Source organism: Marmota monax, unplaced genomic scaffold, assembly GCF_021218885.2.
Source record: "Marmota monax isolate L192 unplaced genomic scaffold, Marmota_monax_Labrador192_F-V1.1 WCK01_AAM20220418_F8-fsc00024, whole genome shotgun sequence".
NCBI classification, from domain to species: Eukaryota; Metazoa; Chordata; class Mammalia; order Rodentia; family Sciuridae; genus Marmota; species Marmota monax.
This window is the reverse complement of record NW_026695224.1, coordinates 5,298,078-5,324,485: the sequence shown is the minus strand read 5'-3', so window position 1 is coordinate 5,324,485 and position 26,408 is coordinate 5,298,078. Positions and strand designations below refer to the sequence as shown.

At 48.6% G+C, this 26,408-nt stretch overlaps 1 protein-coding gene and 1 long non-coding RNA gene across 3 annotated transcripts; both read left to right on the top strand.

Annotated features, from left to right (window-relative positions):
* Positions 1 to 4,927: 4,927 nt before the first annotated feature.
* LOC124086584 (uncharacterized) lies at positions 4,928 to 5,922 on the top strand. The gene is made up of 2 exons (XR_006849841.2): positions 4,928 to 5,205; positions 5,457 to 5,922. It is a non-coding gene; the product is annotated as an uncharacterized LOC124086584 (long non-coding RNA).
* Positions 5,923 to 7,503: 1,581 nt separating this feature from the next.
* Sall1 (spalt like transcription factor 1) lies at positions 7,504 to 23,697 on the top strand. Of its 2 annotated transcripts, none has more exons than XM_046434987.2 (4): positions 7,504 to 7,528; positions 9,163 to 9,255; positions 18,260 to 21,684; positions 22,833 to 23,697. In XM_046434987.2, the coding sequence occupies exons 2-4, from the start codon at positions 9,180 to 9,182 to the stop codon at positions 23,271 to 23,273; spliced, it is 3,942 nt and encodes a 1,313-aa protein (XP_046290943.1). In that variant the 5' UTR covers positions 7,504 to 7,528; positions 9,163 to 9,179; the 3' UTR covers positions 23,274 to 23,697. The 2 variants fall into 2 exon arrangements, with proteins under 2 accessions (XP_046290943.1, XP_058431850.1); XM_058575867.1 differs by lacking the exon at positions 7,504 to 7,528 and adding an exon at positions 8,129 to 8,147.
* The last annotated feature ends 2,711 nt before the right edge of the window (positions 23,698 to 26,408 follow it).

The following is a 26,408-nucleotide window of genomic DNA, read 5'->3' as shown; positions in this document are numbered from 1 at the left end:
TCCCCTTCTTTAAAATACAGGCTCCAGAAGGGTAGAGAAGGGACTTTGTGTGGTTCACCATTATATCCTTCCTGTCTAATGTACTAACTGGCTTGAAATAGATGCTCAGTAAATATTGGTTAAATAAATGCATAAGTGAATAGATGGATGAATGAGAGGGTAAATGCACCCTACAGATCAATTTGTATTTCTTAAAGTTATAAAATCTTTGGTTTGGAAAAAATCCCAGAACTCCCTAATATAAAGAGGATATTTCCATGCTACCCACCAGCACCCGCGGTTGCTTGCTGTTGGAGTCAGAGGCCTGGACGTGGAGACCGGCTTGGGGATGTGGTGAGCAGGCTGCCTGGGTGGTGCTCACTGGCTGCTGCACTCCCACAAATCATCTGAAAAGCTAAATCATGTTTAAATCCCCCTGACTGTGGCTACCGGGAACTATGAAGGACACTCACGCATAATTTACATACTGCCAAGGTCCTGAGAGCCTCTACATAAAGCCCCCGTGGGGCCCCCAGGCACTATTTTTGAGCAGGACATCAAGTGACAGATTAAATGGAGTCTGTTCCCCCAACACCAGGGGAAAAGGAAGCCTCACCCTCCACTTGCTGACATCTGCAAACATCTTAAACCACAGTTGCTGCAAGATGCCTCCTGGGACAGCCAGTATGACATGGGACCTGGGACACACATGCTCCCGTCCCTTCCATGTCACACAGCTCCACGGCAAACAGGTATGTGTGCTCAGACTCTCATTCCTATTCCAGATTCAAACCATAAAAATTGTTTTCCTCTCAATGCACAGGAGAAGGGGGCTTTGCAAGGGCACTTTGCCTTCTGCCTATAAAATGTTGGATCACATTTGGTCACAACATGATGATGACACTAGTAATGAATCAGCCCGTGCAGCAACCATTAGAGGTTCTGAATCCAGACCCAACAGACATATTTCTGAGGGCAGAGCAGCTCATAAGCGAGGCTTTGCCACCCCAGCCATCACAGTGGGCTGCAGAATGTGCTACTGTAATCACCAGGTTGAATTTTTATTATCTGACAAAATGGAAAGCAGAAAAGCAAGGCCTATGACACTCCGAGTGGTTTATATATTTGGGGGACCCAAAGAAGAATAGTACTTTTCTTATTGTTTTGTTGTGTTTGTGCACGGCTCAGAGGAATCTCCACAACAGAGCCAAATAGAACGACCAAGTGAACACAGGCTGGCACATCAGCAGAAGGCCACTTACATGTCCACTGTGTTCAAGAACCTTCCAGAAACATGAAGATGGTCTGTCTCTGGCCCAAAGGACCCATATGCCTGATTGGACTTTGGTTCATGTGTGATCTGCTTCAGTGGTAAATTTCTTTGTTAGTGGGGACTTCCTGCTAGAGCATGAGATATTCTCTGAGAACTTACCACTACACTGTTCCCTTCACCCCTATCACTGAACCAGGCCATAACACACCCCCCAGGAAATCATCTATTTCATTAGTTGTTTGTAAGCAAGGAAAGGAAGGCCCGTGTTGACTTTCCATTTGCATCCTCCATGCCTAGCACATTACTTTGTTGAATGAATGAGTAAATGGATGGATGGACAGATGAATAGAGAATGATGTTTTAGCCACATTATATCATTTGAGCCTTACAACAACCCTGGGAAGTAATGATAACAGTTAACACTTACGTTGTGCTAATTACATGCCAGTCACTATTCTTAAATCTTCATACATATTAACTCTTTTTTAACCCTCTGGAGCCCTAAGAAATGAGGGCTATTATTATCTCCACTTAACAGATGAAGAAGCTGTTGCAGGCATTGAGGTCGCACTGCTAGCAGGAGGCAGAGCAGGCTCCGGGGTAGGTGCTGGGTAGCACTGTACTTCTCCATTAGCTGCACTTAATGGAGCAGGAAACAAAGCAATGTTAATTTCAATAAGGCTACCTGCTACGGACACACAGGCCTAGAGAGGTTAGAGCCAGGAAGTGAACCCAAATAGCCCAACTCAGAGTACACCTTGGAGAATGTGCCCCGTAGCACACATGGGAGAAGGACGATCCACTGCAAACAACTGAGATCAGAAGAAGGAGCAGTGTCCTGGAAGCCAGGTGAGAAAACAGGCACTGGTTTGCTCTGCACCATCCTCCCAGAACAGAGGTGTCACAGGGTCCAGGAAAGAAAGAAAAAACAAAAAAGCAAACCTGGAAAACACAGGCTCCATTTCAACTCTCCTGAAATCATGTGGTTTTGGTTGCAAAAGGGGAAATTTGCGGGCATATCCCCGCATTCAGTCCCAGAACATTCATTCCAGCCTGAGTCAAGGTCAGAGAAGACCTGGGCAAAGTTCTTGCAGAAGTTACAAGAATCACAGGCTACGCAGAGCTTGGAGAAGACCTTTCCAGAGATTGGATTTTACCACCAACTCTGCCCAAGAGTCTGGGACAGTAGAGCAACCCCTGATGACAACAGAGGCCAGGACAAAATGAAAGTTTACAGCCATGAAGAGGAAGAAAAAGCATTAGTGTGTGAGTGTGGTTGGCTTCATAACTTAAGAGACAATTGCTTCTCTTTAAGAGGGCACATGGAAGCAGGGATACATGGGTTTGGCATTTGGACAGGTTAGTCTCTTAAATTTCCAACTACACATTAAGCCAGATGTTAAGTTGAAAAAAAAAAAAAGCAGTATTGTTACCTTGTCTGAACAGATGAGAAGATTTGGGAGAAAGAAATTAAAGTGCAATAATTAAGAAAGCTTAGTCGGGGCTGAGGATAGGGCTCAGCGGTAGAGCGTTTGCTCAGCATGCACAAGGCCCTGGGGTGGATTCCCAGCACGAGGTGGGGAAGAAAGGGAGAGAGAGAGAGAGAGAGAGAGAGAGAAGGAGCAAGGAGGAACAGGGAGGAAGGAAGGAAAGAAAACTTGGTCAAACTGGGAAGGAGGGGATAAAGGGGGTGAGAAGAGACAGGTAGGCTATTCCCCTCCACCTCCACTTCCCACCTTTCCTTATACATATCTGAAAAGGGAAGGCAGCAGGTTTGAACCCAAAGGCTGCACAGGACCGACTGAAGTTCATTAGAGAGACAAATTAAAGCTACAACTTTGACTCACATTGCAGTCCCAAGACTAGAAACACTTCTCTCCCTCAGAGGATTAAAAAAGAAAAAGGAAGGGGAAAAGAAAAGAAAGGGGAAAATAAAAAGAAGAAAAAAAATAAAAAGAAGATCCCTCAAAAGTCAACAGAGAGAAATCCAGAGAAATGTTCCCTCTGAGAGTCATAGTTCAGCTGAGACATGTGGGATTTGCAAATTACCACTAATGTGAGTGACAGGCAGGCCTTGCTCTCAGGCAAGTGCCTGTACCCTGGAAGGGTTCTGAAACCAGACCTTATTGTTTCATTTTTTTCTACCAAACTGAAACCAAAAGGTGCTTGGCCCCATGAAAACGGATGGGGAGAAGCCACTAGGTAAGGTTTCACTGCAAACAGCCTTTTTATAAAATCAAAGCGCACATCTCTGAAAATTTTTTGATCTACTCTTTTAAAATGAAAGTTTTGCTGAAAAAGTCATGTAGTATGATTAAAAAAAAAAAACTTTGTTGCAAGTGATATGCTACATTAGTTGTCTAGGCACCCCATAGGGAGTCATTTGAGAGGATCTCTTTTAATGAATGGACAGGAGTTTCCCTGTAGAACTCGGTCCCCTTGAAATGCACACACAACCAGAGCACTGGACCCCTCAGATCTCACACCTAGTTTCCAGCTGAAGACACTAATGAGAGTTAATCACTATTCGCTGGATCCTGAGGTCCTGCTTCTTGAACTGGACGGGAATCTGTGCACCCTTCTGGGCTTCTAAACTTCCTACTACTAGGTTTCAAGAATCAGCTACACTCTGTGTCTTGGTGATTTTCTTTCTTTCTTTCTTTTCTTTCTTTCTTTTTTTTTCTTTCACGCTCGGAAAACCGCAAAGGGATTTAACCAAAAGGAAGCAAAGGTTTTCTTTTTATAAATTCGATTAGTCTTTTCCACTCTCTCTGCCTCGGGACATTTCCTTTGGGAGGAATTTTATACCCGGAGACCTCTTAGCGAGGCACTGTTGCATGCGGGGCGTAGTGAATTTAACAGCAACATGCTCAATGTGGACGGAAAGTAAAGATCGGCAGGCACTTGCAGTCGCTAACCAAGTCACTTTTTGAATGCTGCTGTGGGAATGGCCCTGCAGGGGAAGAAAGACGAAGTTTGCCCGGGCAGGCAGTTTAGGATCCAGGGCTGGGGCGCATACGGGTGGTTACCAAGACCACCTTCAGCTCGTCAGGGCCGAATTTCCCGCCTGAGCCGGCGCCGGGGAGCCCGGTCCTAGCGCTGCACCCGGCGCCCGTCTGGAGATAGCCCTTGGCGGTGGGCAGGGGGAGGCCCCCCAAAACTGTTCCTTTTCGCCTCCAGGACTCTGCTGCGGAGTGAGCGAGCATGCCAAGAGCGCACAGCTAGCATCGACCAGGGGCGGGGACACCCACCAGACACTGCTATGGCAGGCCTCGGGTTCGAAGCTTCTCTAGGGTCAGAAGGGAATTAGGGTTTGAGCGACAGCAGATGGGTTAGGAGGGAGTTTCTGAAACTCCTAGAGAGGCGTAGGGAAATAGGCGTAGGGTTTGGGAAATACTCGAACCCGCGGAGGGTTTTTCCAAACTTGTTCTTTGCTATATGCTCTTTTCCCTGCCTTCCTCTTCCTCCCACGACTCCAGCCCCAACCCTGGAAGATCCCTAAGGACTAGGGTACATGCCGCCTCAACCCTTCTTCCCTGTTCTCCTTCCTCAAGTTTCCAGAGACAGAAAATACAAATAAACCCCGGTTGGTTACTGCGGGTGCATCTAGGTACCCCACCCCCAAACAGACACAGACACACACGCACGCGCGCACACACCACACACACACACACACACACACACACACACACCCTCACCACCCGCTGTGACCCACCCACCACCGGGTAGGGGAGGGATTGGGAACCTGATCTCCGGGCTCCTGCCCCGAACGTTTCCCCATCAATAACGTTGATACCATCGATGCTCCTCCTCCCCCGCCCTCCCGGGGGCCGCTGCCGCCTTTTTGCCGCTTTTTGCTAGGCGCAGGAAAATGAAACCTCCTATACAGCTCTCCTGGCCTCGGTGGGGGGCCAGCGGGGCCTGGGCCCGAGACTTAGGAAGCTGGGTCGCCGGTAGGGCGCTTGTGGGGGGAGGCAGGGGGGACGTTCCCCAGGTCTGGGGTAGGGGGCCCGTCCTGCGAGGGTGAGACGGGAAAGAGGGTCTGGGTCCCAAGCAAGGCCTCATCCCATGCCTGAGGTCAGACTGGGCCTGAGTAAGTGAAGGGATGCAGGTAGAAGCATCAGACTTCGGATTGGGGTGCCTCCAGGCGCTGTCCGCTTCCCAGGACTGACAACTGAACGAAGTCCCCAAACCCTTTCTCTAGGAATGCGTCTGGGGCCTGGAGCACAGCCCTTGGGCCCTGACAACGCACCAAGGACACTCCAGGTCTTGGGAAAACTGAGGCGGACATATGGGTAGAAAGACATCAAACCCCCAGGATGGGAGTCTGCAGAACGGCCGAACGCCTCCCCCGGGTGTGGTTCCCCTCGGTCCTCGAGGTCGCGACCCTGGCGCAGCTGCTGCATTTCTTCGGGCCACCCCGATTCTCTATCGCGAATCATCCCTTAAGTACTCGCCCTCTAGAGGAACCCGCAAGTCCCAACTTCTTCCTCCCAATTCCCACAGCAGCTGTCCCCATTCAGGGGCTGGGAGGGCGCAACCCCAGGGAGGGCGCTTAGGTCTTTGGAGAAACTGGACGTAGCGGCAATTATCGCTGTGGCACCTAACTCGCACTCGCTGCTTTCTTCCGAACCTCTCAAAAAATAAAAATCACCCCTACTGTCTTCGTTTTTTATTGATTTCATTATTTCTTAACATCGTGGCACGCGGATCGTCGCCAGCTCCCTGACACTGAAGCGCCCGCATAAGCGAACCACGGAACTTGGGCCGGAGACAATGGCCCGTAATTGATGTATTGCCACCAACAATAAAGACCAATTCTCCTCTCCCCGCCATTCCGTCCGTCCCCTTCCTCCCATCCCCCCTCTCCTCCGCCTCCCCTCTCCTTTCCCGGCCACAGAGGGAAAGAAAACAAACAAGAAATTAGCTGGGGACGCCGAGCGTAGAGCGAGACGCCTGCCTCTACGCCGTCGAGGACGCAAAAGAACGAAAAAAGTTATTAAAGTTTGGATTCCCCAATTAATTCGTCTCTGAGCTCCCATTTTTAATTAAACAGCGCGAAACAGCTTTTGAGTATTCATTTGGTTTGGTTGGTTGTGGTGGTGTCTTGCGGGGGAGGGAAATCTCCCCCCCCCCGCCTTAATCTTAATCACACATAGAGCAAGTAACAAACACGTGTGAAACTGTTCCCCGGAGCTTCCCGCGGCGCACACGGCGCGAACCGGGATAAAGGGTTTGCGGGACCGCCAACTCCTTTAGGTTCCTAACAGCACGCGGTGCCCCGGAGGCCCGAACTTTCAAGAAGCCAAGAATGTTAGAGACGGATGCGGGAGGCTCCGAACGCAAGCGTACAGGGGAAATGTGGGTGCTAGTGCACGTGGCCGCGTTTGGGTACCCGAAAGAGTGCGGGTTGGTGTGTTTTGGAGGACCCCTGTTTGCGGAGTGGGGGGGGGGCGGGTGCGGGATTTACACGTGCTCCTGCACACGTTCCCGAGGGTTTGGGGGAAGCAAGCCGCTCGCACCCCAGGAGCGCACAGATCTATCTTTGCCGAGGGATCTCTTTAAATATTCAGTGAGAAATAATGGCATTTGAAGCACCACCTATGGAAACATTATTATCTTCATTCTTCAACATCAGACCCACTGATAGCTTCGTTTGTCTTTTTATCAAAATCTACTGTACCCAACAGGACCTGGGGAGAAAGAGAGCGAGGCGGGGAAGAGGGGAAAAGACCGAGCCACAGAGAGAGACGGAGAGGTTGTGTTGGCGACCGAGCAAGGGCAGAAAATAAGAGGGAGAAAAGGTAGAAAGGGCGAATAGGGAGAATGAAAGAAGGGATAAGTTATACCAAGAAAAAATAATAAAAAGTCAGAAGATAGAAAACAAACATTGAGCTGCACACAAAAAGATTTAGACCAAAAAAAAAAAAAAACTTAAGCGAAGAGAAAAAGAGTCATTTAGGGGAGCGCGGTATGGGTCCCAAGTACCCGAAGCTCTGCTCGGGTGATTGGTGCCCACTTCGCGCGAACCGACTGGGCAGTACCCAGACTCAAGGGCGCTCCGGAATTGGGGCGTCCTTATGAGCCCTCTCCTTTCCCGATCGCGAGATAGGGCAAGGATTGTGTATCTGCACCCCCCCCCCCGGCCTTCCCCCATTATTCAGCCGAAGTTTAGTTTAGTTTAGTCCTTCTGGTGCAGGACTTCGGGAACCTTCGAGCAAGGAGACCCCGAGGCGCGAGGGGAAGAGCTAGGCTGAGCTGAGGACGGAGCTTCAGGTTCGCGGGCGTCTGAGCCCGGCAGAGGGAGTGCGGGACCGGGGCTCCGGGCTCCAGGGCGCGGGTAGGGTGGCTGCATCCCAGCTCCGGGCGACGGAGATAGAGCGAAAAGTTTGGGCGCCGCGCTCGGCAAATGCCGGAAAAGTGGAGGCGAGCTTCTGCTCAGCCAGGGAGCAGCGGATAGGGACCCCCAACCCTCTCACTCCTGGCTCAGCACCGCCACCTCATCTCAGAGGCAGGGGGGAGATCCCCTCCCCCAGGGTAGGGAGCCCAGGGGTCGGGGGGACTGGCCATGCCCTGGGTCAGGGACTGCTGAGCCGCGCCTCCCAGGCCCCAGGCGCGCCACCACGCTCAGGATAAGCAGCAACCCCTCCCCTCCCCCCCGGCCGGAGCTGAACTCGGAGCCCAGGCCGGTCCCGGCTCTCCACCCGCCCGGGGCTCGGCGGCGCCAACGCCGCCGCCGCCTCCCCGCGGAGTGACGCGCCCTGCAGCCAACCGGGGCAGCCGGGGGGGGAGGATCGGGAGGGGTCCTGGGCGGAGCCGAGCCGCCCCCTTATCCCACCGGCTCGGGGCGCTTCTCCCGAAAACTTCAGCCCTAATTGTCCTGGGAATGTCCGAGGTAGAGAAAGGGAGCCAGGGAGCCAGCGTGAGGCTGGAGGATCGGGGCCCCCTGGGAGGGGGAAGATGGGGGTGGCGAGAGAGCTGCCCCTCCCCCCCGTCCCAAACCCATCACGTTCCCAAACCTTTCCTCGATCCTCTTCTCCGCGCCCCCGCGAGCCCGGGATCCAGGGCATGGAGAACTCGGGGCGAAGGCACGCCGAGCCAGGCGGCGGGCGGGGAGGCCTGGCCGCGGGCTGGAGGCGGACCGGCGTGGGGCTGGCTCTTCCCCACTCGCTTTTTTTTTTTTATGAGGGTGGGGGTGGGCTGCTTTCTGGTAGCTCTTAAAGAAACGAAGAAACACTCACGAAACGGGACGCCCTCCCCCCAAAATCCCGCCACGGGACTCCCTCCCCCCGCGGGCCGGCGCTCGGCGTGCCAGAGTTGGGAAGTTCGCGGCGCGCCCGCAGCCCAGGTCCCCAGCCCCCGCCACCCGGCCCCACCCCCCGCCCGGGGCGGCTTCATTCCGGGGAGGGCATGCTAATTTGGGTCAGCCCAGCCCGGGATGGGGGGCGGGGGAGGGAAGGAGCGGGGGGCGCCGGCCGGGGCGCCGGGCGCGCAGTGGCGAGGAGGCAGGCCCCCGGCGGCCGGGCCGCGGAGTCCCGGGCGGTCGCGAAGAGGGTTAACCCAGTGTCGGGCGGCGCGGCTCACAGAGCCAGCCCCGCGGCCGGCTTATTGGGCCAGCGCGCGGAGAGACAGGGGTCTGCAGCAAATCACGAACTAATTGATTAAGGCGAGCGGGTTTGAATAGCGCTGGCCCGGTGCCAATCGCCTTTCAAAGAGCCCCTCTATGATTAATCGCAATGCATTATTGATAATCATAATTATAGCAGGACACATGCGCGCTGCGCCCGGGGCCGGGGAGCCGGGGAGGGGGCGGGCGGGCCGGCGGGCGGGGGGAGCCGCCGCCGCCGCCGCCGCTCGATTTCCGTAATTTTGAGAAGATTTTTTTTTAGTAATTTTTTATTCTGCCCCAGCTGATGTTTGAGCCAGCATGTCGCGGAGGAAGCAAGCGAAGCCTCAACATTTCCAATCCGACCCCGAAGTGGCCTCGCTCCCCCGGCGAGATGGTGAGTGCTCCGGCCCGCGCCGCGGACACACAGACACACACGCACTCACACGCACACTCGGACCCACGCACACGCGGCGGGCCCCCAGCGCCCACTGCCCCTCCGCCGCCGCCGTCGCCCGCGTCCCCGCTCGCCTTTTCGACTGGGCATATTTTTTCTTTTCTTTTTTAATTTGCAATTTGCCTTGACTGGGCTTCCCACTGCCCCGGGGAAGGCAAGCACATCTCGGGGCAGGACCTTTCCGGAGTTGCAGTGTCCTCCTAGGGGAGGAGGGAGGGAATGCCGGCCTTACTTCTCCGTCCCGGCTTTTCCAGGGAACCGAGCCCAGGGAGAGCCAAGCCTCGGCTGGACCCCGGCGCCCCTCGGCTGGACCTCGGGGCGTGGGTGCAGGCAAAGGCCGTCCGTGCCTGCCGACGCGAGGCCCCTAGTGCTCCCTGCGCCGCTCCGGGGGCCCCCAGGCTCGGCCTCGCCGCTCCGGCCCTGCTGCCAGCGAGAAGGAAGTTTACTTGGTGCTGGTGGCTGAACTTAGAGCGTGTGGGGAGCTCGCTGCGCCCCTCCTTCCCACGCGCACACTCCCCCTCCGCCCGCAGGGCGAAATGAGGTGCCTTTGTGGGTTCCGAGCTGTAAGAAGGCAAGAGACCTGGGTCGAGGCGCAGCACCCTGGGGTCGCGGCCCGGGTGGATACTCTTTGCTGCCGGTTGCTCCCTAGACAGTGCAGGGAAACCGGGTGAAGTATCGAGTTCCTGCTCCCCAAATTTATTCCCGCATCTTCTCCCAATACATGCACCTAGAGCCTCCCCCTCCCCAAAAATCTTGAGGCTCGGTGTATGTCCTCTCTGAATTGTGGTGCCCAGGACTTCCAGACCGGCCGAGGGAAAAGTCGTAGGGGAGTTTTTCAGGGCCGGGGAGGAGGAGCAGGTAGCCAGCCGGAGGAGACGACCCCTGACACAGAGGAGCAGGAGCCTTCTCCAATGGAGGCTTCAGCTGCGGGGTCCCGAAAGGAATGGACAAGTCCAGAAAAAAAGTTTGTGTGAGGTAACTGCGGCCGAGAGGAGGAGAGATCCGGCCAGGGCATTAGGGATTCGGAGGGAGGATACCTACTACTCTTCCCTGATCCAGAAGGTGTTCCCGGTAGGGGCCTCCGAGCTCCCAGGCCTAGCGCCCGGAGGCGATGGAGCGGCGCCGGGGCTCCGGTCATTCCGGCGAGATTCTAGTCCCTCAGCTGCAGGAGGACGAGGGGCATCCTCGGTCGGGGCTCCGTGGTTCTGGATGCCTCTAGGGATGTTCACATCCCGGGGGACTTTGGGGGGTACGGAGGAGGGCGCTGGATCCCAGTAGAGCTCCTCCGAAGCGTGCCCTTAGGTCGGCACCTCGGTCCACCAAACTGCGGCCGTCCTTCCCCAGAGGCCTGCCTTTCCAAAGGTCTGGGGAGCAGCGACCGGTGCAGAACACAGCAGCGGAGCAGAGAACCCCCCTCTCCCTTTACCTGGAGTCGGGAAAGGGGACTCCTGATGTGGGATCCCTGTAAAAACCTGGGAGACTTTAGACCGATTCAGAAGACTGCTTACAATACTTGCTCCTTCCCAGCACTTTCTTGAGCTTGAAGCCTTGTCTCTGCGATGTCTCAGTCCTGTGCAAAGAACCCCTAAAACCCCACTTTCTTACCCCAAAAGGAGCCCCGGGTATGCAGGATAGACCAAGGTGAAATTACCCAAGGCCTCAGCAACCACTGGTGTATTTTTCCGGGTTTTCTCAGCTGGTTTCTTAGGCTTCTCGCCCCCACATCAGTGTTTCCTAAAGTTTCTGGTGAGACCTTTGGCTCTCTAATAATACTGTTTTTAAAAGCTAACAATCTCTATTCGAAAAACCAAACCGAAGAGAAGACAAAGTTCTTTAGTCTGTTTTGTAAATCTGGACTTTTTTTTTTTTTTTTTTTTTACATTTTTTCCACCAATATTAATAATAATAATGACGGGGTTCGGAAGAAATGATGCTTGCTAGTTTTTTGCCTTTAGCCTTCTGGATCTGGAATTTTTAATAGTTAAGGCTTCTCATAAAGCGATAGCATAAAAGGAGTTCACTGCCTCTTACCATTATTATTTATTAGTACTATTTTTTTTTTTTAGTTTATTTGAGCTTTGAGGTAAGTTAATTAAGTAACTGAATCAAGTTTCCTTTCTCTTTTCTTTTTCTTTTCAGTTCTTTCTCTTTCTTCCTTCCTTTCTTTATTTTCCTCCAAAAAGCTAGTTCATTGTGCTAAAAAGCAGTAAACTGTTAGAGGCACCCTAGGAAATATCCCCCTCCCGGCCCCTTTCCTCACCTCTCCCCACCCCCTCCTCTTTTTCTTCAGTAGTAATGGTTTTAGGTTATGACTGTTTTTACATGGTTGAACAATAAGTTTGGGGAGAAGTTGCCTAGAGGGTAGATTTTGTAATAGGGTTACAGGATTTAGTGTGTTGTAATAATATTAGTACACAAGTAATCCTCCCTAACGCGTGACGTGCAGGAGGGCCTAACATACCCCAGTTCTTTTTATTTGGGAGTAGTTGTGAGATAAATGCAATTGAAAGTTCATGACATAGCTCAAGGTTACTTTAAAAAAGTCACCTTTCTGCAATGGATTCAGTAATCTCCATCCTTCTCCCCACTCAGAACACACACACTTCAAGGAGTTGTTGGTGTTTTGCTTTGTTGCATGTAGCAAGGTTATTAAATTCTTGGAAGGCAAACCCTTATTCGAACATTCCTTTCTCTTGTGTCTTGAGATGTTCTGAAAATACGGCAAATGACATACCTGTCAAATGTTACCAAATTCAATCAAGTTTATGCTCTTCTTATACTCCGGGACCTCAAATTTTAGGACTTCTACCCAGAGAGAAACCTAGAAAAGTTTGTAGACCCCAGTTACAGTAGCCCCCGAAAGAGTGACTTTCCTGCTGTGTTGTGTGTCCTGTGTGTGTGTGAGTGTGAATGCACTTACAAAGAAAGCCCAAGGGGTGCTAAAGGGCACTAAGCTAAAGGATGGCTTCATTGCATCCAGTTGGAGAAAAGAAGATCATTTGGTCGATCTGAGAATGTTGATATTTTCTTCTACTCTAGTGCAACTGTGATGCATGCTGGAAACAAGCTAAAATAAACTTGACAATTTTTGTTTTTTTATAAAACCAAGATCACGGCAAACGTGAATTGTCTCAGATGATATTCAACAAGTCTCAAATTACTTGGGAGAAAGATGACCGCCACTGGAAACATTATTTACCAGGATAGATCATGCTGAGGAAAGGGCATATGAGAATCCAGTGATTTTTATATATGTATTCTTTCCTACAGCTTTGGACTTCAAGCCTATGTGTATATTGGGTTTTTCTTCCTTTGGTGGTATTTTTTAAGATTCCTGCAACTACACGGTGGGCCTATTTAGACTCCTTTCACTAATTTAGTTTTTTGGTGCTTAGCTTTTTCAAGAAAAATGTACTATGGAAAGAAAAATAAAAACATCATGAATTGCAGATAAAACACTAACTCTTGTATGAAGTATCATAAAAATCCCTCTTATTTATATTAATAATGAAATTCTATTATTTACCAAAGTGATTTACTCATTGTAAGCAGCTTAATGGCAACACATTGATTCCTGGGACCAAAAGGTTAGAGAGAACTATAATTAATTGCTTTTTTTGAAAAACCGACACCTGCAAGATAAGGCAGTTGGAAAGAATTCATGTTTAATCAGGCCTATTTTAAGTTTGGCATAATGGAAGATTCTGGATAAGAAAATGCAAACTGTCTTTTGAGATTTGTTTCGGGCTGCAGATACTTCCTAAAAGGTTTTTTTTTAAAAAAAAAAAAAAAAGCAAAGTCTAGTTGAGCATGAGATAGGTAAAAGTGTGAAAATGAATTTGTGATACTGAGTGTTTGGTGGTTTATTTAACATCAAGTTTCCCCCCCCCCCCCGTTTCCTAGGCAGAAGTGCTGAATTATAGGTTATTCTTTGGGGTCTCTATTTCTTTTCTTTCCACTTTTGGAGGTATCTAGTTGTCTTTACCAACAGTTCTTTCTTTAGAAGGCAGAAATCCATGTTTTTATAGTGGAGATTTTACCAGAATCTAGGGAAGAAATAAGCAGACAGGTTACATGTTTTTGTAATTATTAAAAGCCAAAGCTCTATGTAGTACCAGAACAAATTTCTCCTAGAGACTAAACAAGCAGATAGCCCTAAATTTTAAAATATTCTTAGATGGTCAAAACATGCAGTAGTTTAGCAGTTTAGTAAAAGAGATGGTGAATTAACCTAAAAACTGACCCCCCCACACACACACACAAGAGAAAAAAAGTTTGTGTGCCAGGCTTTAGAAAACCTAGATGTGTTGAGCTGTTTTAACCTTTGCTAGTCTCCTCCCATGCAAAGGTGACAAGGTCCAGATCATAATATGTCCTTCAGTATCTTCCTAGTGACCCCCAAATTGAGTCTTGCTAGTCACTTAGCAGGAAGTTAGTAGTTTATTTTAGTTTCACCTTATCAGCTTGGCTTCTTTTCCTAACCTTATTCCCCTGTCACCCTCAGATGCCAGACCCCCAAAGGGGAAGATTGACAGGTAGTTCCCATAGCTCAGCTTTACCCTCAAACAACAGGGATTTAGTTTCTTGTGCCTTTGCCAATGTTTATGTAGTCAGAGTTTAGATCTCGCCTTAAGGAGTCTCTCTTTTACGCGTCACTGGAATAGGAAAGCCACAAAGAAGTTTTTGAACAAACCCTTGCAACTGGAACCCCATCTAGTGTTCACTTTGATTCATCCATGGGGAAGACGTTCCCCCCTTTCATTTATTGTGTGAATGAGGTGGGCTTGCATTGCTACTTTGAAAGGAGTGTCTTGTCCGGGTTGTTATTTTTTCAGAGATTTCTCTTGTAGTCTTCCACGCGAGAACACGCTAATCCTGGCCAGCACACTGAGAGAACTTGAAGGGGGCCGTCACTTTTGTCATTAGGTTGCACATTGCATAGAGGAAACTCTAGACATTTCAGAAAATATGCACAGCATATGCTATAATGTTTACAACTTTTTTGGAATCTTAAGTTGGACATTCAGATCGAGCCTTTTCCTAGGTCTGTGCAAAAGAAAGAAAAAAAAAAAAAGGATCAATCAAATTAGCCTTTTCCCGAAAAGGAATAGCCTGTTAAAATTATGAGCCCCAAACCCACTATTGTGAGAGGTTCTAATTTTAAAAATGTTAGCGCAGTCTTAGGTGATGGGAAGTACAGTGAAGAGTCTTTCTGAGGAGCTCCAAAAAAGAAAACTAAATCTGGTAGAGTTGGGGGTTTTTTTTGTTTTGTTTTGTTTTGTTTTTGGCGTGTGTGTGTGTGTGTGTGTGTGTGTGTGTGTACGCTTTGTTTTTTTTCCTTTCCTGGCTGGCTAAGCCTTTCTGTGTGGGGCATAGTTTTATTTTTATTTTCTCAGTAGACAGATATGCTAGAACACTTCAATTTTCTGCTTCCGATTCTGCAATGTTTGGTTCAGAAGATGAAAAACTGAGCAATTTGAGTTGGGCATCAAGTACCTATAGAGAACCACAAGAACTAACACATCTGGGATTTTAGGATAAATTTGGTGGCAGTATAAGATCACTTCCTTCCCCACCAAAAAGGCCCAGCAAACATCTTCTTGTGTGTATATACTCAGAAAACCACTGTTTCTTAAATGTTCCTATCTGACTAGAATTACAAAATTAATCTGTATGCAAAATCCATAGAAAAAAGAACTGGAATGTTATTTTCAGCATAGAACAAGGAACAAGACAACTGTATTTACTATAATGAGGTCACCAGTTGCAATCCTGTGTAACAGATTATTGAGAAAGATACAAGATAGCAGAGGGTAGGATAGGAAAAATGAATTAGAACATGTTCTCGTGTGTGTGTGTGTGTGTGTGTGTGTGTGTATCTTATTACAACTTGAAGTATTCCTTTTGGTAGTTAAAGATTCATGCTAGTTTGTGTGTTTTGTCTTCTCTCTTTTAAAAAAGTTGTTCCACTGGAATTCTATTCAGAATGCAGACAGATTTAAAGTTAGGTATTATTACAATGTAGTGACACCTGCTTTTAAAATACATCAAAATAGATACCAGGATTTGGGGGGGGGGGCAGTTGGGGTGTTCATAAACATCAGGAAATTAAATTAGTTGACTCTACAGTGAGATCAAATGTCAGCTTATTAAAATGCTGTGAAAATCTGAGCTAAAACATAGTCAACTTTTTGACACAAGTCTTTCTTAGAAGCAAGCCGGAATTCAGTTTTAAGCATCCATATTTTCCATCCAGTTAGCACAATCTGAAATATAAAAATGTTCAGGTTGAGAAACTTGAAAATTCTCAAGTGAGTCTCAAAAGCAGCACAAATACAGAATTGGAGTGCAGGAAGGTACTGATCAACTGAATCCTGTAAAATAACCTTCCTTTTTATTTTCTTTATATATATTATGAGAATATCAGATGTTTGCAAGTTATAAAGAATTAAAATGCTCTTTAATCGTGAGCACAGATGTGCTAAATATTTGAAGCAACTACATTGTAATGTGTACAATTGATGAAGTCAGTTTTCTGATTCCCTTTGCTAGTTATTTAGTTCTGAATCTGTCATTATTTGTCTAAGCCCAGCTGACCAAGCAAAACTGTGTTTTAAAGTGGCTTTATGTTTTGATAAATGTGAGCTGGTTGAAAAGTATTTTCCACTGAATGCAGAGCTTAATAGAACATGCTGACATAATAGTTTTAATGCATTTTGTTGAAAATGTGTGAACAAACAGAATAGCTTTTGTTCCTTCATAATTGGCTGTAAAAGTAGATGGAAACATAACCATTACATATGGAAATGTGCAAAGAGAAAGAAATAACATTTCTGTTGAATATATTAGGAATTGCATTTCCTAGTTTAAAATAAGCATCTGAAATGGATGCATCATTTAAAATTGGTTGTCAAAATAAGAAGCTTTAAACAGAATTTTTGTCACATTATTTTTGTCGCAAGTTAAGCAACATAACTTTAGCAAATTTCATTTAATATTTTGTTTATATTATTTTAAGGCAAGGGGAGAGACAGAAAAGCAGCACCTTAAATGTGCATAGGAATCTGGTGCCAATTAGGATGATTAAACATTAAATTAAAACTGGATCATTATTGGTATTTTCTGCTGCAACTACGGTTTGTTTGGTGTTGTTAATGCGTTTTGCACTCTAACCTCGTGGAGATTAAAAGATGGGTATTAGGAAAGCTAGCTTATTAAGTATAACTTAGCTACTAAAATAACACTCCCAGTGAATCAAGTGTGCATACATTTGGCATACTTTACTGGGGGTTCTGATCAACCTCAGCATTACTTTAGGCAGATAGAGTTAAGGAATTTTCACAAGTTAATATTTAGATGTTAGTTATATTTTCTGAAATACAGAACCACTCAAGCTTTTTAGATGCTTAATGCAAAAAAAGGCAAACAGCTGGCTCTTTTGAGTAGACTGTAAGTTTACTGAAAAAAAAAAAAAAAGACAGCATTTTGATTTTGCATGTATTCATATCCGCAATTACTTTTTTCCCTACAAGTTTTCTGGGAGATTCAATTTGGAAGTCATGGAAACTACCTATTATCTGATTCAGTTCTGCAGAAAAGCATGCAGGGAGGTAATCCTTGAATTAAACAGTTTTTTTTTTTTGTTTTTTTTTTTCCTCCACAGCCTTCGGAGATGACCACACACCATTTGTACAACAGAAGTTGGTGTTCCCCATGCTGGGCAAACAATGGGACGCCATCCTGTCTTTGAATAGGATGTTAGCTTGGAGTTGGAGATTTTTATGTTTAATTTACAAATGGATCTTACTGAGGAGACATCTGAGCAACCAGTGGAAACAAACACAAAATAAAGGGATTTTTATAAGAAAAGGTTCAGGACAATCTGTTAAACAATTGATAACAGTTAAGAGCAAACTGTTTTTAAAGGCATTCAGTCAAGGAGAATTGCAAAGCATTTCCAAACTCTGCAGCAAGCATGATTTCTTACAGGATGGGAGAGCTCCCCTTAAGTTGATATTTAATCAGAAATGTGAATCTCATGCCAGTTTTTACAGATAGAACACTTTTGATGAAATATTTAGAGGCGCGATGTTGCCATTTGGAGCACAGAGGCGTATTTTCCCTATTGGTGGAATAGTAGCCAGGGTGGCATTCTTTAATTTTAAAAATAAACACACCACAGGGTGATACATAGGTGCCAGGCAGGCCTTGTAATGGATTATGATCATTGTGTTTCTGTGCATTGTGTGTGTGTGTGTGTGTGTGTGTGTGTGTGTGTTGCTTTCCCTTTTGTGTTCAAGTGAGTCTTAAGGAGAGCGCCCAGGAGGATTTGTTACTGATGTGACTAAAGTGTGTTTGTCACGGATCAGACTTTGCTCAGGTTCGAGGTGGGGGCTCGAGGTGATTTTCACGTTGTCAGTCCACGGCTTGGCGATATGCATTTCTTTTCCCCCTTGTCAACAACTGATTGGAACCTGAATGACTACAAATTAGTTTAGTGACAGAACAAACTGTCACAGATATCTTTGAATCGGTTGAAAATGAATAAGGTTGACAGAAACTCAAGAGCCTAATAAGTCCTCAGGATGGTTGCTGGACCCTCTCTGGATGGGCAGATAATCGGTTATATAAAATATTGGAAATCAATATTTTGCTATGGAATTTCATTATGTACCAATGTCTTCCGTTCATAGTATTTTATATTTTGATGAATTAGCTGAAGGCCATCACTATCTGGGATACTAGATGGATGGGGGGACTCCTCCACACCCTTAAAAATTAATGATGAGTATCCCTAGGTAATATCGATTGGTTTTGCAGGCAGTACAGTTTTTGAGTTTTGCAGTTAGAAAATAATTAAACTTTTATTTTATTTTTTTTATAAGTCATCGATGTCAGCGAGTCCTGGCTCCCTTTCTAACCCTGCGCCCTTTGCTGTTTGTAGGAGACACCGAGAAGGGTCAACCAAGTCGTCCCACTAAGAGCAAGGATGCCCACGTCTGTGGCCGGTGCTGCGCCGAGTTCTTTGAATTATCAGATCTTCTGCTCCACAAGAAGAACTGCACCAAGAATCAATTGGTTTTGATCGTCAATGAAAACCCAGCGTCCCCACCCGAAACCTTCTCTCCCAGTCCCCCTCCTGATAATCCTGACGAACAAATGAAAGACACCGTGAACAAAACCGATCCACCAGACTGCAGCGACCTTTCAGAACCCAAGGGACCTGACAGGGAGGAGTCCATGGAGGTGGAGGCCCCGGTCGCTAACAGCTGCAGCAGCGGGAGCGGCCCCACTGGCCGCACCACCCCACGCTGTGACGGCGGCAACTCCACAGGTACCTCAGCGATCACAACCTCTCTACCTCAACTCGGGGACCTGACGACACTGGGCAACTTCTCCGTGATCAACAGCAACGTCATCATCGAGAACCTCCAGAGCACCAAGGTGGCGGTGGCTCAGTTCTCCCAGGAGGCGAGGTGCAGCGGGGCCTCGGGGGGCAAGCTGGCCGTGCCCGCGCTCATGGAGCAGCTGTTAGCGCTGCAGCAGCAGCAGATCCACCAGCTGCAACTGATCGAGCAGATCCGTCACCAAATATTGCTGTTGGCTTCTCAGAACGCAGACTTGCCAACCTCTTCTGGTCCTTCTCAAGGTACTTTACGAACATCTGCCAACCCCTTGTCCACGCTAAGTTCCCATTTATCTCAGCAGCTGGCGGCAGCAGCTGGATTAGCACAGAGCCTCGCTAGCCAATCTGCCAGCATCAGCGGTGTGAAACAGCTACCCCCAATCCAGCTACCTCAGAGCGGTCCTGGCAACACCACCCTTCCATCCAGCAGTGGCACTTCTCCCCACGTTAACATATTGGCGGCAGCAGTTACCACCCCGTCCTCTGAAAATGTGGCTTCGAGCGCGGGTGCCTCCCATGTCAGCAACCCAGCGACAGTCTCAGCCTCATCCTCACCAGCTTTTGCAATAAGCAGTCTATTAAGTCCTGCATCTAATCCACTTCTACCTCAGCCGACCCCTGCTAACGCGGTTTTCCCCAGCCCTTTGCCCAACATCGGAACAACTGCAGAGGATTTAAACTCCCTGTCTGCCTTGGCCCAGCAAAGAAAAAGCAAGCCACCAAATGTCACTGCCTTCGAAGCGAAAAGTACTTCGGACGAGGCGTTCTTCAAACACAAGTGCAGGTTCTGCGCGAAGGTCTTTGGGAGCGACAGTGCCTTGCAGATTCACTTGCGTTCCCACACTGGGGAGAGGCCCTTCAAGTGCAACATCTGCGGGAACAGGTTCTCCACCAAGGGGAACCTCAAAGTCCACTTTCAGCGCCACAAAGAGAAGTACCCTCACATCCAGATGAACCCCTACCCCGTGCCTGAGCATTTGGACAACATCCCCACCAGTACCGGCATCCCCTACGGCATGTCCATCCCTCCGGAGAAGCCAGTCACCAGCTGGCTCGACACCAAGCCGGTCCTGCCCACTCTGACCACTTCCGTCGGCCTGCCATTGCCCCCGACCCTCCCGAGCCTCACACCCTTTATCAAGACGGAAGAGCCAGCCCCCGTCCCCATCAGCCACTCTGCGGCCAGCCCCCCGGGCTCTGTCAAAAGTGACTCTGGGGCCCCCGATCCGACCACGAGAAGCCTAGGTGGCCTTCCAGAGGAAGCCGAGGGGTCTGCTCTGCCACCCTCCAGTGGCAAAAGTGAAGAAAGTGGCCTGGCCACCAACTCTGCCCCGACAGCGAGCAACAGCACCCTGAGCTCCCCGGCGGCCGATGGTGGCCCGGGAGGTGCCACCACCTTCACCAACCCCTTGTTGCCGCTCATGTCAGAGCAGTTCAAGGCCAAGTTCCCTTTTGGGGGACTCTTGGACTCAGCCCAGGCGTCAGAGACATCCAAGCTGCAGCAACTGGTAGAAAATATTGACAAGAAGGCCACTGACCCCAATGAGTGCATCATCTGCCACCGGGTTCTCAGCTGTCAGAGTGCCCTGAAAATGCACTACCGGACACACACTGGGGAGAGGCCCTTTAAGTGTAAGATCTGTGGCCGGGCTTTTACCACCAAAGGGAACCTCAAAACCCACTACAGCGTCCACCGGGCTATGCCCCCTCTCCGCGTCCAGCATTCCTGCCCCATCTGCCAGAAGAAGTTCACCAACGCGGTGGTCTTGCAGCAGCACATTCGAATGCACATGGGAGGCCAGATCCCCAACACCCCCGTCCCCGACAGCTACCCCGAGTCCATGGAGTCTGACACAGGCTCCTTTGATGAGAAAAATTTCGATGACCTAGACAACTTCTCTGACGACAACATGGAAGAGTGTCCTGAGGGCAGCATCCCAGACACACCCAGGTCAGCGGACGCGTCCCAGGACAGCCTGTCTTCTTCCCCTCTGCCCCTGGAGATGTCGAGCATCGCTGCTTTGGAAAACCAGATGAAGATGATCAACGCCGGCCTGGCCGAGCAGCTGCAGGCCAGCCTCAAGTCCGTGGAGAACGGGTCCGTAGAGGGGGACGTGCTGACCAACGACTCGTCCTCAGTGGGTGGTGACATGGAGAGCCAAAGTGCTGGCAGCCCAGCCATCTCAGAGTCTACCTCCTCCCTGCAGGCTCTGTCCCCCTCCAACAGCACCCAGGAGTTCCACAAGTCGCCCAGCGTCGAGGAGAAGCCCCAGAGAGCAGGGCCAAGTGAGTTCGCCAATGGTCTGTCCCCCACCCCAGTGAATGGGGGGGCTCTGGATCTGACATCTAGTCATGCCGAGAAAATCATCAAAGAAGATTCTCTGGGAATCCTCTTCCCTTTCCGAGACAGGGGTAAATTTAAAAACACTGCTTGCGACATTTGTGGCAAGACCTTTGCTTGCCAGAGTGCCTTGGACATTCACTATAGAAGTCATACCAAAGAGAGACCATTTATTTGCACAGTTTGCAATCGTGGCTTTTCCACAAAGGGTAATCTGAAGCAGCACATGTTGACACATCAGATGCGAGATCTCCCGTCGCAGCTCTTTGAGCCCAGTTCCAACCTTGGCCCCAATCAGAACTCGGCGGTGATCCCCGCCAACTCTTTGTCATCTCTCATCAAAACAGAGGTCAACGGCTTTGTGCATGTTTCTCCTCAGGACAGTAAGGACACCCCCACCAGTCACGTCGTCCCTTCTGGGCCTCTGTCATCCTCTGCCTCGTCCCCGGTCCTGCTCCCCACTCTGCCCCGGAGAACTCCCAAACAGCACTATTGCAACACGTGTGGCAAAACCTTCTCCTCGTCCAGTGCCCTGCAGATTCACGAGAGAACTCACACTGGAGAGAAGCCCTTCGCTTGCACTATTTGTGGAAGAGCATTCACTACAAAAGGCAATCTTAAGGTACCCCACTCCACCTGCTCCCCGCCTGTCCCCCTCGGCCCACCTCGCTGCCACCAGTACTCTGTAGTACAACATGCTCCTGCATCGTTGGCCCAGACACACAGGGGAAAATGTTTCCCAAAGGGAACCTGCTGCCCTGCACGCAGCAGGCTGGGGAGAGATGGGGGTGCCTGTGAGAGTCAGGATAGTGTCAGGGAGGAGGACAGCCTGCAGCTAGCTGCATGTCACAGTGCCTTGAATAATTTGGTACCTAAGCGAAGCAGCGGCCTCTCTCTGTTGTCTCGCTAAGTGCACCAAATGAATTGCTTTACCTACCAAATAAGACAGCCTGGTGTTGCCATGGGGTATTGATTAAAGACCTCCATGTGGCCTGTGTGCTGCCCGTATCACTTAATAATTACGGTTCTCCTTGGCGTATGCAGCTATTTTTCATAACTATGCAGTCCAGCATGGTTTGTTTTTCTAGAAACAATAACGTCACTGCTCTGCTAATGGGTATTATGATAATTGATTATACAACATTTCCTACTGATATGTGTTGGAAATAAAGCAAATATGCTTACATTCTAGAGCAACAGTTGAGCGCTCTTACTGTGTACATTTTTCTGTTGACAGAGTATTTCTCTGGAGATTGCTGCCAGTAATGCAAGATGAATAATTACTTTCTGGCTTTTCTCTCCATATGCCGGGCCCTCCAATGGGTAATCAGTGAGGGGTACTTTCTTTCCATCTGAAAAGGACATTTATAGGGTAAAGGGTGTCAGATACAATACTTACCATTGCAATGAGAGTGGACATAACAATTCTAACCCTGAAAGGAGCTATCTGCGACTGACTGGCCTGCTTGAGGCCATTATAAGCTAAATACGGGTAATAAAAAAAGAGTAAGCAAGACATCTTGCCCAGGGAGAGGAAAGACGGCCCAGGGCTGCGGAGACCCAACACGTTATTACTAGTCCTTGGGAGTGGATGGTTCCCGTTCCCTGCTCCACCGTCTGTCATATAATAAGAATAGACATTTGGGCCACTTGCTTTGTCAGTGTTGGGATATGAGTTGAGACAGATTCAACTATTAACTTCTCTTTCTTTTGGTCTTTCTTTTTGTTTTCTTCCCCCCACCCCCTGCACACACCGACCCCACATCTCAGGTACACATGGGCACGCACATGTGGAACAGCACCCCTGCGCGCCGGGGCCGGCGGCTCTCTGTGGATGGCCCCATGACATTTCTAGGAGGCAATCCTGTCAAGTTCCCAGAAATGTTCCAGAAGGATTTGGCGGCGAGGTCAGGAAGCGGAGATCCTTCCAGTTTCTGGAATCAGTATGCAGCAGCGCTCTCCAACGGGCTGGCGATGAAGGCCAACGAGATCTCTGTCATTCAGAACGGTGGCATCCCGCCAATTCCTGGAAGCCTCGGCAGTGGGAGCAGCTCACCTATTAGCGGGCTGACGGGAAATCTGGAGAAGCTCCAGAACTCGGAGCCTAGTGCTCCTCTGGCCGGCCTGGAGAAGATGGCAAGCAGCGAGAACGGAACCAACTTCCGCTTCACCCGCTTTGTGGAAGACAGCAAAGAGATCGTCACGAGTTAAAGCAGCAGCAGTTCTACGGATGTAGCATTCCCGTTCAGAATGCGACCTATGGTGGCCTCCTACCCCTCGCCCCATCCCCCTTCCTTTTGGTCCCCCGGGTCTATGAACTACAACATTATGAAGACATTCTTTTGTACCTTGTTCAACTTCTAGAGTTCTAAGAAAGCTTATTTATTAGTGATATAACCTTGCTTTGCGAACAGAATGCAAGCATTAACTTTGGTCTTCTGTATTTTGGACTAAATACTAATTGACTAGAGTGCTATAAACTTGCTGTAACATTTATGGCAATTGCAAGTTGCCCTGCTAGGCGGTCTTAATCTGGCATTAACTTATTTTCTATATCCAGTTTAATATGAACCTGGTGTTGATGCAATGCCTCAGTGATGCATTAGGTCTCTAATAAAGTCTGTATATAAATGTACACTTTGATCCTGCTGGAAAATTTTATCAGCAAACACATTGTCTAATCTTTCAAAACAGATTTAAGGAAAGGACTGAGAGTACACACTGAACAGTGTGGATCTTCGAAAGGTTTGGGGTTTTTTGTTTTGTTTTGTTCCATTTCTATTCTAAAATTCAACCTGCTTTTGTTTTGTTTTGTTTTGTTTTTGTAGATTTAACCATTTCCGTTTTGAACTGCTCTTTGTATTGTGCTTTTTACTTGAGGTCTCTTCAATGTTAATAAGTTTCTGTACAGTAATAAGCACGCAGAATTCTTTATAGAGAAAAAAAATCAAGTGTTGTTTTGGTAGTTGAAACTGAGACGTAACATTTTGCCTTGTAGGTATATTCACAATAGAAAAATGTGTGCTGGAATTTCACAATGCTGCTAAGTATAGCATCTTGAACAACCTTCAGTGGAGAAAATGTAGATGCTCTTGTATATACAATAAGAAATATCACTTTCATTAAAATGTACATATGTTCCTTACAAGAGCAAATGCTTCTTCTTGATCAAGAGAGCAGGTATAGTGTTTGTTTATTTTGTATTAGGTATGGAAGAAAAAAAATTGGACTGTTACATGCACTTTCTTGGAAAGTTGAAAGGAAAGGGGGGGGGGTCCAATTTTCTTTAACATTTAATACTTACTAACAACAGAGATACTGTAATTTTACTCAAGTAATCAAATACATTTTTTTTTTGCAACAGATAAAACAGCATACTGTGTCTGTGTTTTCAGAGTGCATTTCTATTTAGCCAGGCCCCTACATGTATTTTAACATTTCCCCAGGTGCCAGTAAATTGTGTATGTGAGCTAGTATCTTTCTCTAAATAAGAAATTGTAAAAGGCATAACAGAAACGAGTTTGAATGGGCCTATGTTTCCTTTTCTTTTGAAATTTGGAGACCCTAGATACTTCCCCAATATCCATTACTTGTGTGAGAATGTATTTTACAGTCTCTCTACCCTCCTCAACCCCCATTCCACAAGAAAAAAACATGAAATAAAATGTTGTCATTGGAGATCTCATCCTGACAGGTAAGTTTCCTTAAGCAGGATATTTGGATTTAGATTTCAGCTTTAACTCTTCTGGTTTCATTTCACTTGATTCAGTGGCATGTTTTTTTGTTGTTTTTTTTTTTTTCCCCCAGGCGGCTCAGAGCCGCATTGCTAGAGAATTCCCGATGCAGCAGGGTTATATAATCTGACTCTGAAACTGGGCCTCAACCCAGTGAGGTCAACATGTTCTTTATTTAATTAGTCTTTTAGGCATTTAAAAGCACATGCATATTTGAAAGAAAAAGTCTATTATAAAGGATATGTAGAATCGACTTGAATACATTTCATCAAAATTCAATTTGATTCTTCCTCTCTCCCTTTTGTTCTGTGCAGGAATTTGGGGTGAGCCATATGACAGTGGAAGTTGGGTCCACGTGGGTTGGTGGTGTCTTTTTTTCCCCTCAGGGAGGTGGTGAACCGTGGTAGCCGGTGGCTATCCCCAGGTGAGTGTGAAAGCTCTGGGCGGCCTTCCAGTGCAAGTATCCTTTGGGGCACGGGTCACTCCATGGCCTCTGCGGACCTTGTCATTAGACTTCACTGCTGCAGGGCCGAAAGGCTGGGACGCGCAGAAAGGCGCCCCAAGCGCCAGCTCAGCCTCTAGGCACCTTCTGGGTGTTGGGGAAGGTGGGCGGACCCCAGGCCCTCTATGCAGGGGTGGGAGTGGATGTTTCCCAAACCAAAAAAGGACAGAGATGGGGGTGTGAGCAGCGTCGAGATGCAGAGAAGCATCCCCACACCTAATCACCCCAAAATTTGGACAGACCTCATTCCTGCCTCCCCAGCAGTGACCTTTTCCCCCAGTGAAGACAAGGCCCGAATTGGCTCCACGAGGGCCAAATAGGGTGATTTTCTTTCGTAGGAGGTGACCATCACCTCCTTCGGGCTGGGCTGGGCGTGGTGAGGAGAGGGTGCCTGGGGCTGCGTGCTCCAGGGCCCGGGCTCCTCTCCGGAACCAACCCTGGGGATCTCCCAGGGCGACTGCAGGTCGCAGGCCCTGCACCCCTGCACGTCGCCCGCCCTCTCCAAAGGGCCCGGGAGGCCATCGCGCGATGCTGTCCCCCATCCCACCCCCAGAAGCTCGGCGGCTGCACCCCGCACTACCTCTGTCACCAAAGCGAGGTCCCCGCCCCCTGGTCTCCCGGGTCCCGCACGCTAGGCTGGGTGTGGGGGTCAGGCCCTGCGTCACCCGGGGCCACAAGTCCATTTCCGAGAGGCGGGCGCTGGGGGGCGGGGAGCCCAGGCACTTTTTTCTTTTCCCTCTGCCACCGACCTCCTCCCTTCCAGCGTTTTCTGGAAGTGCGTTAAGGCAAGCAAAAGTAGCTTTTCGTTTGCATAGATTTTTCGGAGGCAACCGAAGCCTTTAGGAAAAGGTCGTAGACTCTCTCTCCCCCTCCCTGTCCTCTCCCCTTTTGTCCCTGCCTATCCATTTATCGATTGACTATCTTTCTAATCTATTGATCATTACCTGCCCGTTCCCCTTCCCATCCATTTCCAAAACAAGAAAGTGCCTCGGCCCCACTTCGCCTCAGTGTGATAAATACACTTAGCCTTGCAGCTCAGCCTAGCAGAAGCGAAATGGATTTATATGTATAAAGCCACATGGCTGGTTTTAAGGCCGATAATGGACGCAC

Coding starts and splice junctions, on each gene's coding strand:
- Sall1 (XM_046434987.2), top strand. CDS start 9,180: ATGTCGCGGAGGAAGCAAGCGAAGCCTCAACATTTCCAATCCGACCCC. Junction 9,256..18,259: donor CTCGCTCCCCCGGCGAGATG/GTGAGTGCTCCG, acceptor TGCTGTTTGTAG/GAGACACCGAGAAGGGTCAA. Junction 21,685..22,832: donor CTACAAAAGGCAATCTTAAG/GTACCCCACTCC, acceptor CCCACATCTCAG/GTACACATGGGCACGCACAT.